Source organism: Salvelinus fontinalis, chromosome 18, assembly GCF_029448725.1.
Source record: "Salvelinus fontinalis isolate EN_2023a chromosome 18, ASM2944872v1, whole genome shotgun sequence".
Classification (NCBI taxonomy): domain Eukaryota; kingdom Metazoa; phylum Chordata; class Actinopteri; order Salmoniformes; family Salmonidae; genus Salvelinus; species Salvelinus fontinalis.
This window is the reverse complement of record NC_074682.1, coordinates 23,393,696-23,411,547: the sequence shown is the minus strand read 5'-3', so window position 1 is coordinate 23,411,547 and position 17,852 is coordinate 23,393,696. Positions and strand designations below refer to the sequence as shown.

General features: G+C 41.2%; 1 protein-coding gene across 4 annotated transcripts in view; it reads left to right on the top strand.

Annotated features, from left to right (window-relative positions):
* Nucleotides 1-16,548, top strand: part of LOC129815168 (rho guanine nucleotide exchange factor 10-like protein) — a 193,328-nt gene extending 176,780 nt beyond the window's left edge. For all 4 annotated transcript variants that reach the window (XM_055868654.1, XM_055868653.1, XM_055868655.1 and 1 more), the window contains 2 exons: nucleotides 12,833-12,955; nucleotides 13,105-16,548. In XM_055868654.1, the coding sequence (XP_055724629.1) occupies nucleotides 12,833-12,955; nucleotides 13,105-13,649 (668 nt within the window). In that variant the 3' untranslated portion in view covers nucleotides 13,650-16,548. The remainder of the gene's footprint in view (nucleotides 1-12,832; nucleotides 12,956-13,104) is intronic.
* The last annotated feature ends 1,304 nt before the right edge of the window (nucleotides 16,549-17,852 follow it).

The window sequence follows — 17,852 nt, the reverse complement described above, 5'->3', positions numbered from 1 at the left end:
CCTTGACACTATATGACGTAAGTTTTATGATTTGGAAATGTAAAGTGCACATTAGGACTCACCGGTGTTTGGCTTGATTGTATAACATCAAAGCAGTATTTATAATAATCCTCAACGTCGCATCTTTCAAAATACATTGAGTCATTTAAATTTACGGAATTTTATTCACTGAGATAAAACATTTATAAAAGTTCCTTAATTACCGGGAGGGATGGAGAACTTCTTGTTGCGAGCGATGCTCAAATTCAGAACAGCTGTCAGTCAAAACCCATACAGCGATGTGAAGCACAGAGCCAAATCTCTGACATCATGTACAGCATGTTACTGTACAGCCACCATGTTTCAATTTCGGTGTTAATTAGTGACCTAATCTGCCACTTTCAAATCGTATACGGGTACGAGTGCAAAGAGTTAATGTGCTGCTCCTCACCAAGGGGTTTCTGTCCGATGCCATAAACAACTGGGAAGGTTCTAAAGCCGAGAAGAAAAACCTGTCCCTTCTGCTAATGGGTTTAATAGTTGTTTTCTTTGGGTAAAATATATGGACAGTACCAGTCAAAAGTTTGGATACAGCTACTCATTCAAGGGTTTTTCTTTATTTTTAAAATGTCCTACATTGTAGAATAATAGTGAAGACATCAAAACTATGAAATAACACATATAGAACCATGTAGTAACCAAAAAAGTGTTAAACAAATCAAAATTTATTTTATATTTGAGATTCTTCAAAGTAGCCACCCTTTGCGTTGATGACAGCTTTGCACACTTTTGGCATTCTCCCAACCAGCTTCATGAGGTAGTCACCTGGAATGCATTTCAATTAATAGGTGTGACTTCTTAAAAGTTAATTTGTGGAATATCTTTCCTTCTCAATGCATTTGAGCCAATCAGTTGTGTTGTGACAAGGTTGGGGTTGTATACAGAAGACAGCCCTATTTGGTAAAAGACCAACTCCATATTATGGCAATAACAGCTCAAATAAGCAAAGAGAAACGACAGGCCATCATTACTTTAAGACAAGACAAAAACCATTAAGCGCTATGATGAAACTGGTTCTCATGATGACCTCCACAGGAAAGGAAGACCCAGAGTTACCTCTGCTGCAGAGGATAAGTTCATTAGAGTTACCAATCTCTGAAATTGCAGCCCAAATAAATGCTTCACAGAGTTCAAGTAACAGACAGCTGAACATCAACTGTTCAGAGGAAACTGTGAATCAGGCCTTCATGGTCAAATTGCTGCAAGGAAACCACTACTAAAGGGCACCAATAATAATAAGAGACTTGCTTGGGCCAAGAAACACTAGCAATGGACATTAGACCGGTGGAAATCTGTCCTTTGGTCTGAGTCCAAATTTGAGAATTTTGGTTAGAACCACCGTGTCTTTGTGAGACGCAGAGTGGGTGAACGGATGATCTCCACATGTGTAGTTCCTACCGTGAAGCATGGAGGAGGAGATGTGATGGTGTGGGGGTGCTTTGCTGGTGACTGTCTTTGATTTATTTAGAATTCAAGGCATACTGCAGCGATACGCCATCCCATCTGGTTTGCACTTAGTCCCACTAACATAGTTTTTTTTAACAAGACAATGATCCAAAACACACCTCCAGGCTGTGTAAGGGCTATTTGACCAAGGAGCGGGATGAAGTGCTGCATCAGATGACCTGTCCTCCACAATCACCCAACCTCAACCCAATTGAGATGGTTTGGGATGAGTTGGACAGCAGAGTGAAGGAAAAGCAGCCAACAAGTTCTCAGCATATGTGGGAACGCCTTCAAGACTGTTGGAAAAGCATTCCTCATGAAGCTGGTTGGGAGAATGCCAAGAGTGTGCAAAGCTGTCATCAAGGCAAAGGTTGGCTTCTTTGAAGAATCTCAAATATAAAATATTTTGATTTGTTTAACACTTTTTTGGTTACTACAAATCAAATCAAATCAATTCTATTTGTCACATACACATGGTTAGCAGATGTTAATGCGAGTGTAGCGAAATGCTTGTGCTTCTAGTTCAGACAATGCAGTAATAACCAACAAGTAATCCAACCTAACAATTACACAACTACTACCTTATACACACAAGTGTAATGGGATAAAGAATATGTACATAAAGATATATGAATGAGTGATGGTACAGAACGGCATAGGCAAGATGCAGTAGATGGTATAGAGTACAGTATATACATATACATATGAGATGAGTAATGTAGGGTATGTAAACATAAAGTGGCATAGTTTAAAGTGGCTAGTGATACACGTATTACATAAAGATGGCAAGATGCAGTAGATGATATAGAGTACAGTATATACATATACATATGAGATGAGTATTGTAGGGTATGTAAACATTATATTAAGTGGCATTGTTTAAAGTGGCTAGTGGTACATTTTTACATAATTTCCATCAATTCCCATTGTTAAAGTGGCTGGAGTTGAGTCAGTATGTTGGCAGCGGCCACTAAATGTTAGTGGTGGCTGTTTATCAGTCTGATGGCCTTGAGATAGAAGCTGTTTTTCAGTCTCTCGGTCCCTGCTTTGATGCACCTGTACTGACCTCGCCTTCTGGATGATAGCGGGGTGAACAGGCAGTGGCTTGGGTGGTTGTTGTCCTTGATGATCTTTATGGCCTTCCTGTGACATCGGGTGGTGTAGGTGTCCTGGAGGGCAGGTAGTTTGCCCCCAATGATGCGTTGTGCAGACCTCACTACCCTCTGGAGAGCCTTACGGTTGTGGGCGGAGCAGTTGCCGTACCAGGCGGTGATACAGCCCGACAGGATGCTCTCGATTGTGCATCTGTAGAAGTTTGTGAGTGCTTTTGGTGACAAGCCGAATTTCTTCAGCCTCCTGAGGTTGAAGAGGCGCTGCTGCGCCTTCTTCACCACGCTGTCTGTGTGGGTGGACCAATTCAGTTTGTCCGTGATGTGTACACCGAGGAACTTAAAACTTTCCACCTTCTCCACTACTGTCCCGTCGATGTGGATAGGGGGGTGCTCCCTGTGCTGTTTCCTGAAGTCCACAATCATCTCCTTTGTTTGTTGCAGCCAGGCGCAGGGCGCCAAATTCAAACCAACAGAAATCCCATAATTAAAATTCCTCAAACATACATATATTTTACACCATTTTAAAGATACACTTGCACATTTGTGGCCTGCTGGAGGTCATTTTGCAGGGCTCTGGCAGTGCTCCTCCTTGCACAAAGGCGGAGGTAGCGGTCCTGCTGCTGGGTTGTTGCCCTCCTACGGCCTCCTCCACGTCTCCTGATGTGCTGGCCTGTCTCCTGGTAGCGCCTCCATGCTCTGGACACTACGTTGACAGACACAGCAAACCTTCTTGCCACAGTTCGCATTGATGTGCCATCCTGGATGAACTGCACTACCTGAGCCACTTGTGTGGGTTGTAGACTCCGTCTCATGCTACCACTAGAGTGAAAGCACCGCCAGCATTCAAAAGTGACCAAAACACCAGCCAGGAAGCATAGGAACTGAGAAGTGGTCTGTGGTCACCACCTGCAGAACCACTCCTTTATTGGGGGTGTCTTGCTAATTGCCTATAATTTCCACCTGTTGTCTATTCCATTTGCACAACAGCATGTGAAATTTATTGTCAATCAGTGTTGCTTCCTAAGTGGACAGTTTAATTTCACAGAAGTGTGATTGACTTGGAGTTACATTGTGTTGTTTAAGTGTTCCCTTTATTTTTTTGAGCAGTGTAGTTGAAATGTATTCAATTTTGAGTTTGCATCCCAACTTTATATACACAGAAGATTGAAATATACCAAAACCGTTTGACAGAAACATCGGATTTTAGGTGGCTTTTTTAAATAATGATTATTAATTAGGAAATTATAACAAATTTAAATAACATTCCACCCATGAGGCCACTAGGACATTTGACTGCAGGTAAGGGCTACAACCCCCCTAAACTCCAGTCTTTGTCATTTTCCTCCTTCATTGCTGTTCTTAGAAGATGTTCTCACTTAACTTTACAGTTCATGTTAACCCTGCAGTGGGTGTTCATGACAACCGCTGCCCTTCTGATGCAGCACTCTGTGACACACACTAGAAATAGACAAAATCTCTATGTAAGCAGTTGGCTGACATTTCGAAGATTGAGTTCTTCACTATGCCTTCTAACTCTCTTGTGACCCTCTGAGATCGCTTCCTCTCTGCAGACGCTTAACATGCACCTCAGCGATCCTGCATCCGTTTCCTACTTGCACAACCCTGCTGTTTCTTCCAAACTTGAGCTGTGTTCGTGCGTGGTGAAATAAATCAATTAAGGTGCTCTCTAACCACTCATGCGAATCACACATCATAATCTGAGTGTGACACAGAACAACCATGTAAATGCAGCTCTACATGTAAATGAGCATTCTTTCAGTAGCGATCACATGGCTGTTATTTCAATTCAATTAGGTGATTGCCGTAGATATTAAGTGGAGCTCTAGATATCAGTACCAGGAAAGCCAATGACTGAGGGACCAGAAAAACATAAAACTCATGTATTATCTCCTGTTTTGTTTGTAATTTCACAATTATGGCATCTTCGTTTATAGTGATAACTAGGGTTGCAAAGCTACCGGTAAGTGATCCCGGTAACATTGGTAATTTACAGGTAATCTATAGCAATTTATGGTCATTTTTACTTTAATAACTTGAAAAATATATATTAATATATAGTATACACTACCGTTCAAGGTTTGGGGTCACTTATAAATGTCCTTGTTTTTGAAAGAAAAACACATTTCTTTGTCAATAGGGGTGCTCTATTTTCACTTTGGAAAAAATTGTTCCCAAATTAAACTGCGTCGTACTCTATTCTAGATCGTACAATATGCATATTATTATTACTATTGGATAGAAAACACTCAAGTTTCTAAAACTGTTTGAATTATATCTGTGAGTAAAACAGAACTCATTTTGCAGCAAACTTCCAGATAGGAAGTGAAAAATCTGAAAACGAGGCTCTGTTTCAGGGCCTGCCTATTCATTTGCCTAATATTTATCGATATGCATGAACTTCATACGCCTTCCACTAGATGTCAACAGGCAGTGGAAGGTGGAATGGTGTGTCTAGCTTGAGCTGAGGTCGAACAAGAGCTCTTGGAATGATGTGTCCAGAATTTCCTTTGTCTACCAAGGCGCGGGAAGCACCTCCATATTGTCTTATGATAAGCGTTCGGTATACACGGCTAATATCTCCGGCTCGGATTTTATTTGATACATGTGATAATAACATCGTAAAGCAGGTTTTTTCAACCAAGTTCTATCAGTTTATTCAACGTTTATTTGGACTTTTGGAGTTTTCCGTTCTTTGCGTCGAGAAAAACTGGGAACTTCATCAACATTGGCTAGCATTGTGGCACGAATTTGACAGGAGAAAAATACATTCTAAAACCAAACAAGGATTTATTCTCGACCTAGGACTCCTTGTACAAGATTCTGATGGAAGCTCAACAAAAGTAAGAACAATTTATGATGTTATTTCGTATTTCTGTGGAAAATGTTGATTCCTATTCTCTGCCGTTTTGGCGGGCGCTGTCTCGCAATAACGCAAGCTGTTTGTTATGGTAAAGTTATTTAAACAAATCTAACACGGCGGTTGCATTAAGAACTAGTGTATCTTTCATTTGCCATACAACAAGTATTTTTATGTAAAGTTTATGATGAGTTCTTTGGTCAGATTAGGTGAGTGTCCAAAATAGCTTTGGACATTCTGGTGAATCGATGCTACATATTCACAATGTATAACCATGGTTTGCAGCTCTAACTATGCACATTTTCAAACAAAACATAAGTGTATTGTATAACCTGATGTTATAAGACTGTCATCTGATGAAGTTGGTCAAGGTTAGTGATTAATTTTATATCTGTTGCTGGTTTTTGCGAATGCTATCTATGCGGTGAATAAATGCGGTTGTGTGTTTGGCTATTGTGGTAAGCTAATATAATGCTATATTGTGTTTTCGTTGTAAAACACTTAAAAAAAATCGGAAATATTGGCTGGATTCACAAGATGTTCATCTTTCATTTGCTTTACACCATGTATTTTTCATAAATGTTTTATGATGAATATTTATGTATTTGACGTTGGTGTCTGTAATTACTCTGGCTGCTTCGGTGCCATTTCTGACGGTAGCTGTGATGGTAGCTGCAATGTAAAACTGATTTATAGCTCAAATATGCACATTTTTCGAACAAAACATAGATTTATTGAATAACATGTTATAAGACTGTCATCTGATGAAGTTGTTTCTTGGTTAGTTTGGTTGGTTCTTGGTTAGTTAGGTTGGCTTTGTGCATGCTACCTGTGCTGTAAAAAATGTCTGTCCTTATTTGTATTTGGTGGTGAGCTAACATAAATATACGTGGTGTTTTCGCTGTAAAACATTTAAAAAATCGGACATGTTGGCTGGATTCACAAGATGTGTATCTTTCATTTGCTGTATTGGACTTGTTAACTTCTTATGGCTGCAGCCTGACGCCGGTACAATTATGACAACAGCCACTTCAAGTGCAGGGCGTGAAATTCAAAATATATATTTTTTTAAATATTTAACTTTCACACATTAACAAGTCCAAGACACCAGATGAAAGGTGCACATCTTGTGAATCAAGCCAACATGTCCGATTTTTAAAATGTTTTACAGGGAAGACACAATATGTAAATCTATTAGCTAACCACGTTAGCAAAAGACACCAATATTCTCACTCCATCAGTTTATGACTCCATCAGTAGATATCACAAATTCGGCCAAATAAAGATAAAAATAGCCACTAACCAAGAAACAACCTCATCAGATGACAGTCTGATAACATATTTATTGTATAGCATATGTTTTTTTTGAAAAATTTGCATATTTCAGGTATAAATCATAGTTTACATTTCAGCTACAGTCAGAAATTGCACCGAAAGCAGCCATAATATTTACAGACACCAACATCAAATACCTAATTACTCATCATAAAATATTTTCTGAAAAATACATAGTGTACAGCAATTGAAAGACAGGCATCTTGTAATTCTAGACAATATTTCCGATTTATTAAATGTTTTACAGCGCAAACAAAATGTAGCGTGATATTAGCATAGCCACAATAGCCAGAAACACTTGGGCGCCCACTACCAGTCAACATGCACGACAGATATTAGAAATAGCATCATAAAATGTTTCTTACTTTTGGTGATCTTCCGTCAGAATGTTGGATAAGGTGTCCTTTGTCCAGAACAGTCGTTGTTTTGATCTGGAACGGCAAATATCCCTCTTCATTTAGCATGGGCACTTGCCAAGTGGGACGGATCACTCCAAAGTCAACAAAGTTAGAGAACGGAACACGGCAAAACTCCCGAAAAGATTTCAATAATCTGATTAAACTATATTGAAAAAACATACGTTACGATGATATGGTGACATGTATCAAATAAAATCTAAGACGGAGATGTTCGTCGTTCATAACGACAGCTAAACAGAAGCCATATCCATGTCCTCTTTCGCGCGCTCCAGAAACAGGATATGGACGGTCACGTCAAACAAAGACCTTTTATTCCACGGCAGACCAAGATAGACACGAAATTTCTTCTCTCACCGCATCTTGACAACCAGGGGAAGTGCTGCAGAAGGAGTTCTGTTTCACTCAGAGAAATAATTCAAACGGTTTTAGAAACTAGAGAGTGTTTTCTATCCAATTGTAATAATAATATGCATATTGGCCAGCAGCATACCACCCTGCATACCACTGTTGGCTTGCTTCTGAAGCTAAGCAGGGTTGGTCCTGGTCAGTCCCTGGATGGGAGACCAGATGCTGCTGGAAGTGGTGTTGGAGGGCCAGTAGGAGGCATTCTTTCCTCTGGTCTAAAAATAATATCCCAATGCCCCAGGGCAGTGATTGGGGACACTGCCCTGTGTAGGGTGCCGTCTTTCGGATGGGACGTTAAACGGGTGTCCTGACTCTCTGAGGTCATTAAAGATCCCATGGCACTTATCGTAAGAGTAGGGGTGTTAACCCCGGTGTCCTGGCTAAATTCCCAATCTGGCCCTCAAACCATCATGGCCACCTAATAATCCCCAGTTTACAATTGGCTCATTCATCCCCCTCCTCTCCCCTGTAACTATTCCCCAGGTCGTTGCTGCAAATGAGAACGTGTTCTCAGTCAACTTACCTGGTAAAATAACGGTAAAATAAATAAATAAATATTGTACGAGCAAGAATTGAGTACGACGCCGTTTGAAATGGGCACATTTTATCTGGCTACTCAATACGCCCCCTGCAGCCATAACAGGTTAATGTGTGAAAGTTAAATATTTCAAAAAAATATCTTTTGAATTTCACGCCCTGCACTTGAAGTGGCTGTTGTCATATTGTGCCCGGCTTTGGGCTTGCAGCCATAAGAAGTTAAGTTTGATATTATATATGTTTTGTACTTTTACCCCTTTTTCTTCCCAATTGGTAGTTACATTTACATTTAACATTTAAGTCATTTCGCTGACGCTCTTATCCAGAGCGACTTACATTTTACCTTTTTATTTTTTATTTAACTAGGCAAGTCAGTTAAGAATAAACTCTTATTTTCAATGACGGCCTAGGAACAGTGGGTTAACTGCCTTGTTCAGGGGCAGAACGACAGATTTGTACCTTGTCAGCTCGGGGATTTGAACTTGCAACCTTTCGGTTACTAGCCCAACGCTCTAACCACTAGGCTACCCTGCCGCCCCTAGTTCCCAGGGTATTTACAAACAGCACAATTGGTAGTTACCAGGGTATTTACAAACAGCACAGGAATGAAAACAACAACATGTATTGATCACATCTTTACCAATGCTGCAGAAATTTGCTTTAAAAGCAGTATCCAAATCCATAGGATGTAGTGATCACAAGATAATAGCCATATCTAGGAAAACCAAAGTTCTAAAGGCTGGGCCTAAAATAGTGTATGAGGTCATACTTAGGTCAGCTTATTCCAGTTACTAATAAGCACGCACCTATTAAGAAAATTACTGTAAAAACTGTTAAATCCCCTTGGATTGATGAGGAATTGAAAAATGGTATGGTTGAGAGGGAACCTATACTATGAAACAAAGATAAAGTATATAAAGAATGATAGTAAAAAGCTTTGGAGCACCATAAATTACATTTTGGGGAAAAAAGCCAACTCGGATCCATCATTCATTGAATCAGATGGTTCATTTATCACAAAACCCATTGATATTGCCAACTACTTTAATGACTTTTTCATTGGCAAGATAAACAAACTTACTGTAGGGATAACATGCCCGCAACAAATGCTGACACTACACATCCAAGTATATCTGACCAAATTATGAAAGACAAGAATTGTACTTTTGATTTCCGTAAAGTCAGTGTGTAAGAGGTGAAAAACGTATTGTTGTCTATCAACAATGACAATCCCCGGGGTCTGACAATCTGGATGGAAAATGACTGAGGATAATAGTGGACGATATTGCCTCTCCTATTTGCCACATCTTTGATTTAAGCCTACTAGAAAGTGTGTGCCCTCAGCTTCCCTCCATGCCTAAAGTCATTCCGCTACCCAAGAATACTAACGTCCCATTTACTGTCTCAAATAGCCCACCAATCATCCTGTTACCAACCCTTAGTAAACTTCTGGAAAAAAATGGTGTTTGACCAGATACAATGCTATTCCACAGTAAACAAATTGACAGACTTTCAGCACGCATATAGAGAAGGACACTCAACAAGCACAGCACGTACACAAATGACTGATGATTGGCTGAGAGAAATTGATGATAAAATTATTGTGGGGGTTGTCTTGTTAGACTTCAGTGCAGCTTTTGACATTATTGATCATAGTCTGCTGCTGGAAAAACTGATGTGTTATGGCTTCACTCCCCGACTATAATGTGGATAAAGAGTTACTTGTCTAACAGAACTCCGAGGGTGTTCTTTAATGGAAGCGTCTCAAACACAATCCAGATAGAAGCAGGAATTCCCCAGGGTAGCTGTTTAGGCCCCTTGCTTTTTTCAATCTGTACTAACGATATGCCACTGGCTATGAGTAAGGCCAGTGTGTCTCTGTATGTGGATGACTCAACACTATACATGTCAGCTACTACAGTGACTGAAATGACTGCAACACTTAACCTTTCTGCGCACAGATCCCGATTACGGGATAATTTCCCTAAACAACCGCTGAATTGCTGGGCGCCAAATTCAAAAATATTACTAAAAATATTTATAATCATGCAATCACAAGTAAAATATACCAAAACACTGCTTAGCTTGTTGTTAATCCAGCTATCGTGTCAGATTTTGAAAATATGCTTTGCAACGAAAGCAATCTAAGCTTTTGTGAGTGTATCAATCAATGCTACAACAGCTAGCCCCAAATTAGCATGGTCACGAAAGTCAAGGGTATTTTCTTCTACCAAATCTATTGTGTTATATTCTCCAACATTCAATTCACATTTTCTATAAACTTCAAAGTGTTTCTTTTCAAATGGTACCAAGAATATTCATATCCATGCTTCAGGGCCTGAGCTACAGGCAATTAGATTTGGGTATGTCATTTAGGCTAACATTTTTTTTTTTTTTTTTTTTAAAGGGGGCTATCCCTAACAGACAGCTCGGTACCTTCAGCTTGTCCACACCTCTTATGAAAACAAGTAATGATGATGTCAATCTCTCTTACACTTTGAGCCATGAGAGATTGACATGCATGTCATTAATGTTTGCTCTCTATGTACTTTTTAAAATATTTGCACACAGCTTGGACACCCATGCATACCCCACAAGTCATGCCACCAGAGGACACGGGTGATGAGCTGCCAGGACTTAGTGTGGGTGAAGAGTCGGAGAGCAGAGTTTTGAACCATTGAGTTGATACAGGAGAGCAGTGAGTTGCAGTGGTCAAGACGGGAGGAGAAGAATACATGTATGAGAGTTTCAGGAGCAGGATGGGAGAGGGAGCACCTGACTTTGGCAATGTTGCGGAGGTGAAAAATGAGGATTAGACAGTGTCTTATGTGGTGATCAAAGGAGAAGGTGACGCCATGGTTGCATGCGTGGGGGAGGGAGGGAGAGGCAGTGGTATCATCAATGGTGAGGTTGCCAGCTTTAGTGAGGGTGGATTTGTTGCCTATGAGGAGGAGTTCCGTTTTATCACTGTTGAGCTTGAGAAAGTTTTGTTGCATCCATGTTTTTATTGCAGAGGCAGGATTTAATGTGGTCAGAAGTAAGTTGAAAAAGGATTTGGTGCTGAGGTAGATCTTGGTGTTAGCTGCATAGCAGTGGAATTTAAGGTAGAAGTGACAGAGGATCTGACCAAGGACGAGGAGGAAGAGTAAGGGGCCCAGCACAGAGCCGTGGGGGACACCCTGTGTAACTGCAGCTGAGGTGTGGCCATTGAGGGAGATGTAGTGGGTCTGGTTTGTGAGGTATGATTGTAGCTAGGAGAGTACAGTGCCTTCAACGCTCAGACCCTCAAGCCTAGTGAGGGGATCTGATGGCTCACTGTGCCAAAAGCGGTACCCAGGTTGAGGAGAATCAGGATGTTGAGGGCACCAGCAATAGCAGAGGTGAGGTCATTGACAACTTTGAGGAGTGCAGTTTAAGTACTGTGGAGGGGATGGAAACAAGACTGGAGGGGCTCTATTATAACAATAATTAGGTGGGTGCTTAAATTTGTCCTATTTCACACATGCACAAGTGCAGTGGTGAAAAAAGTATCCAATTGTCATACTTCAGTAAAAGTGAAGATACCATAATTGTAAATTACTCATGTAAAAGTAAAAGTCACATAGTAAAATACTACTTGAGTAAAAGTTTTGGTTTTAAACATACTTAAGTATCAAAAGTAAATGTAATTACTAAAATATACTTAAGTATCAAAAGTGAAAGTATAAATCATTTCACAAACCAGATGGCACAATTTTCTTGTTTTTTAAATTTACGGATAGCCAGGGGCACACTCCAACACTCAGACATAATTTTCAAACTAAGCATTTGTGTTTGGTAAGTCTGCCAGATAAAAGGTAGTTGGGATGACCAAGGATGTTCTCTTGGTGTGTGACCTGTCCTGCTAAGCATTTTCAAAATGAAATGGAGTACTTTTGGTTGTCAGGGAAAATGAAGAGTTAAAAATACATTATTTTCTTTAGGAATGTAGTGAAGTATAAGTAAAAGTTGTCAACAACATAGTAAAGTAAAGACCAAAAAACAGATGTAATTAGTACTTTTACTTAAGATCTTTACACCACTGCAAATGATTATAAAACACTTTTGCATATCCCATTCCCCCTGAGACACCCTTGGAGAGTGGGGTTAAGTGCCTTGCTCAAGGGCACACTGACAGATGTTTCACCTACTCTGGGATTTGAACCAGCAACCTTTCAATTACTAGACCAATGCTCCTAACCACTAGGCTACTTGCCACCCATATATAGGTTGTTGATTAGTAGGTGGGTTTGTAATTCGGAGGCAACAGTCCCTTCCAGAGTCTTGGCAAGGAAGGGGAGGTTGGAAATGAAGTGTGTAATGGAGTGAGTGTACCAGACCGTATTTATCAAGACTATCAACATGAGGGGGACAGGTAACTTAGCAGTTAGTGCATTGGCCAGTAACTGAAAGGTTGCTAGTTTGAATACCAGAGCCAACAATGTGAAAAGTCTGTTGGTGTGCCCTTGAGCAAGGCACTTAATGCTAATTTGCTCCAGGGGTGCTATACTTCTATGGCTGACCTTGTAAAACAACACATTTCACTACACCTATCTGGTGTATGTGACAATAAAACATTTATTTTAATAATGTTAAGACAGTACTTAACAAAACCCCAATGTTTCCCTATTCCTATGTTGTAGGCCAGAAGAGCATGCGTGTCACCAGCCTACTCATCTACCAGGGGCTGCTGTGGGTGGGCACTGTTCAGGGAATCATTATCACTCTGCCCGTGGCCAAACTGGAGGGCATCCCCAAAATAACAGGTACAGATGACGGAGGAGGATATGATGAATAAAGGGGCCTGTGAACGTTTTTCACAGTGAAAAGTGATCCATTATAAAAATGGTGCTAGTTGCTTCTGGGGGTATGTATGTCACCATTGTTCTTTTCTGATTGTATCTCTGACCTGCAGGAAAGGGGATGACCTCTCTGAATGCCCACTGTGGTCCGGTGGACTTCCTGGTGGCCACGTCCAGCACCCTGTCCCCAGAGCTACTGAAGAGGGATTCTGTGGCGGACGGAAACGACGCTGCCTGCGGAGAGGAGGACCGCAGTGACTCCTCCTCCCAGGAGTCTCTGCCGCAATCAGGCTCCTCCCAGGGGGAGGGGGTGGGAAAGGGGCGAGGTGTGCTGCTACAGTATAGGTTGCGCTCCACTTCGGGGTTGCCAGGGCGACCGCTAACGGCGAGGGGCGATGAAGCATCGGACTCCTCCCTGGAGTCTTTGGAGCACAGCCTGGAGGACGGCTCAATCTATGAGTTCAGTGACGACCCAGAGATGTGGGTGCAGGGGCACCCCTGTAAGCGGGACGGGGGGCGCAGGGACAGAGTGATCTCGGCAGCGGTCATATCTGGGGGCAGGGGTTTCCACAGATTGAGGGAAGGGACAACGGAGCGGGCGGGTATGGAGTCTTCAGAAACCACCCTGATGGTATGGCAACTACCACTGACAGTGTGATCTGGGTATCAACATTCAGGCAATGTAGAGGAGAGAAGCATATCTTTGCCCCAGCCCTGAATCCTCTCTATCCCGTCATGCCTGGAACATGAAACATGTGAAAGCAGGACATTAGTGCTGGCACAGAGCACAAGGCCAGGCTGATGACTCTTTGTGTTAGGGAGCTCCTGCATGCTCCATCTGAGGAGACCTGCTGGTGACCTGTGAGGCATGGGGCACTGACATCCCATTGGTGGATCTGGATGACCCTGCTTACTCATTCTCAGCCACAGGCCCAGAGCCTTTCTTGTGACAGCTTAAACTGGTCCTCTCCCCTCCTTACAAAAATGGATATGCCGAAAACAAGCATCATCAGAGTTGACAGTGCTTACCTCACACAGATTTCTCTCCCACGGTTGACAGCCTTCCTTTGTGAGTAAGAATGGACCACATTCCTTTGAGAGTGACACTTTGTTGAATCTACCATGCTGCAGTGCCGAAGATGGACCTCTTTTATCTGATCCTTTGGGAGAGAAGCCATCTGTTTAGAGCTGAGAAAAGCTGAAAAACTACTGTAGGTGTACAAAGTACTTCACTGTTATTTAGTTCTATTAGTTCAGCAAACTTCAAGCTCTCCCTGGCAATGTGAAATATGTGAAATGTCTGTCAATGTGTCACAAGTGAATCTGTGCTTTTAGAAAAATGAAAGTGTGTTGGACGCTGACTGTGAGTGCTTAATCGTCTGATTTTTTTCTACTGCATAAATAGATAGGTTATCTGAGATATGAGAGGGAATAGAAGGCATTGTCTTTGTGTCCTGGTCTATCAGAGTTTAGTAGTTTTACATTTAAATGTTCCCACTTGTATTACTACAAAGTGCAAAAATGCACACCATATATGTTTCTTGTGGATGACGATGATATTGTCCATTTTAAGTCAGTTAAAGCAAATACATATCCACACCAGCATGATAATATGCAACAAACTTCATTTAAATTATGTTACACATCAAAAGGCCTACTGAATTCACTACAAAAGACAATGGCTACAACTGCTGCAGCCACCCAGACGTCATTAGTGGCTGTGTGGAGGCACCTAAAAGGGAGAATGCTTTGTATGGGTTTTTGTGGCAATTTAACACACACAAACCTTTGATAAATCTATCCCCTAGTGTCCTTAAGCATTTGTATCTCCTTTCCTTCACTCCCTGTGTGAAGCCATTGCCATCGGTGGTTTGTTGTGCTAACAGAGACATGGTAATCTCCTGCCCTGTTTCTGTTTCTATTTTATTCTGCTTCAACGGAAATGGCCTACCTTTTACAATGTCTTTGAAAAGAGTTGATTGACAAATTAATTGAGATGTTTGGCTATGAATGCATGGTGTTGAAGACTTAGTGTTATTTTGAGTTTCCTATGCTGCTGGATGGAAATGATGGTTGATTCCATATTTTGTCACCACTTCTGTAGAATCTGTTGTTTAATTCCCCTTACATCTCCATACCCGAGTTCTCTTTCATCCCAGTAGAAGGTCATGCTTTCTATGGTTCTGAAACATTATTTTATTTTACTTCGTCTCCCCGGCATTAAAATACAGTTGCTTTGTTTAACAGGTCAAGGTCAACAGAAAACATAACTCAGTACAGTGGTGCGTTGTTTCTATCAAAATGTACAGCGCACATGAGAAAAGCTGTTGAAAGCGTACTGTACAAGATTTGTTTAGTGTTCCTATGATAATACTATTCTACAACACTATTCTGGAGGTCACCCACATGTCAAGGTTATTTGGATGTAGCCAGAGTGTATGATTGAGTAAACTTTATGTAGTATACATCATTGGCGGTCGGTGCCATTTAAGATGAGGGAGGCCAATCTTTTTTTTTATGAGCATGGCCTTATTTCTATTACAGCATATTGGATGACTGTCATTCACATTCCATTCACCCAGCTCAATGTAACATCGATAGGTTTAGGCTACTACATGATACTCAAATTTTCCCTATACCCATCATGAGGTTACAACCTAGCTTCCGAATTAAAGTTTACGACGTAGGTGCACAGGTTGAGAGAGAAATTACAGATTCAATATCGCCTTGCAGACTCTTGCCTGCATCTAGTTGATCTAGGGTGTAATCATTAGTCCAACAGTTGCAAATGAGAGTTTCTGTTGGACAAATTCAGGTATGTTTATCCCCGTTTCATTCTGTTTGCTTCCATTTAAGTTTTTCAACAGAATCGGCAGAATGAATACACCCCTGACCACCGCAAACACAGTTCACTTTCATAGCAGCCACATACAAACAGCATGATCATTTGCTTGTTGTATAATTCCTTCTCGCATCTACAGTACGCATTCTCATCATCTTATACTTCCCCTTTCTCTTGTGGGATTCATATCTTAATGTGTATCTTAATGTGTGTCCGTCCTCTCATCCTTTCCCATCATTTTAGCTTCAATATTATTTTATCTATTCACACTCATAAATGGAGATTGTCTATTATAACTTTACACTCATACTAACCATGCTGTCGGTTCCTATAAAACAGATTTTGCAGCTACTAGAAGCTACCCATACTTTGACTTTCATTCACATAATTGAAAATAATGTGCCCTTATAATACTATAGACTTTGACACCCCTGTGGTAGAGAAAGAGGCTTATGATAAGTCATTCGGTTTAACTTTTGAACATGATGAAATAATGTGACTCAGTTGTATACGTGGATAGAGTGAGAGGTCTAACATTAGATGTACAGTATAATGTTAAGTTACATTGCACATATAAAACATTGCTTAACTCCATTAAATGTCAATTCCAAATTCCCTTTGGTACGTTAATGAATACATGCTGTACTTTAAAAGTGTTTCATAATTCATGTGTAATACCTCAATGTTAAATAAATACTTCATAGCGATAACATGATATTCGAATTATCTTTTGTGGGGCTCGAATTAAGGTTGACGTGTTGCTTTGAAGATATCTTTGCAAGTCTAAAGCAGTTCAATTACCAAAGAAACAGCAACTTTGTCTACATTTTGACCCATTGTGTGATGCCTAATAACAATCTAATCTGTCTGTTAAAGACCACTGTGTCCAATCTCTTGGCTCGTCCGATTTGGAACCGGACTTCACAATTATCTGTTCGGACAGCCCATGGCAGTGAGGTCCAGCCCAGTCTGTTAGACCTGGTGACCCTACTTGCGCCATCTGCCTATATGTCTCCACACCACTAGCCTTCCACGTGGGACACCAGCTGCATATCTAATCACTGGCTCTCCACAGTTTGGGAGACGTTCTCTCTGTGTAGCATTGGTGTCTGCCAACCCAGCCCAAGCAGCAGCTGACGACCCTGCTTACTACGGTTTCTGGATGGCCTGGTTGGCCATTAGCACTGTGTGCTACAAACCCCTGACCTGCCAGTTGCATGTCCTCAACACCCTCTCTTGTCCTCATGTCTCCTCATGAATAGCTATGATAGCTCCTTGCTGACAGCAGCTGATAAACAGGGGAATGTCTTCAGCTAATAATGTTGATCAGCTAATAATCATGTTTTCCCCACTGTTGCCTACTCTCTGCAACAGAATGCAGAAGAGAATGGATCATAATATGCTTCAACAGTCTTTGAGTGTGAATAATCCACATTGTTGTTCGCTTCTCCTTATTTCTCTTCATTTTCACAGCAATTTCTCATTTACCAAGCTGTTCACTCTTATTAGGCCTCCCCTGGGGAGAACTGTTAACCACAGAACAGAAGACAATACAGAGGCAGAATGAAGAACACATAATGCCCTGTGCTGCTGTACCTATACGGTGCCCCAAACCATCCATAGAACAGGGAACATAATACTGATCTGATAAAGCTCTGCTGAATTGCACCTTGTACCTGCGTCAGCAATAGAACGCATCCTTCCCTGCAAACAAAACGACACACTGAGAAAAAGCCCAAAATGCTGCGCAAGCTTCCGCTGTCAAAGAGAACTCAAACAGTAGTGCATTATGTCCCTTTTTTCCAGGGGAACTTCACAAACCCATTTCTAAACCTTTCTAATGATATTTTTCCCAATTAACCCTGCCCCAGGAGAGATTTGACTATCTTGAGCCCCAGCTTTGCACCTGTGAAGCTGGCGGCGTCACTCTCCCTGCATCTCAGGTATAATTTGCATGGCTCGGTCAAGGCTAAACTGGAGCGAATGAAGCGATGCAGTTTGAAGGTCTTCATGCTTTAT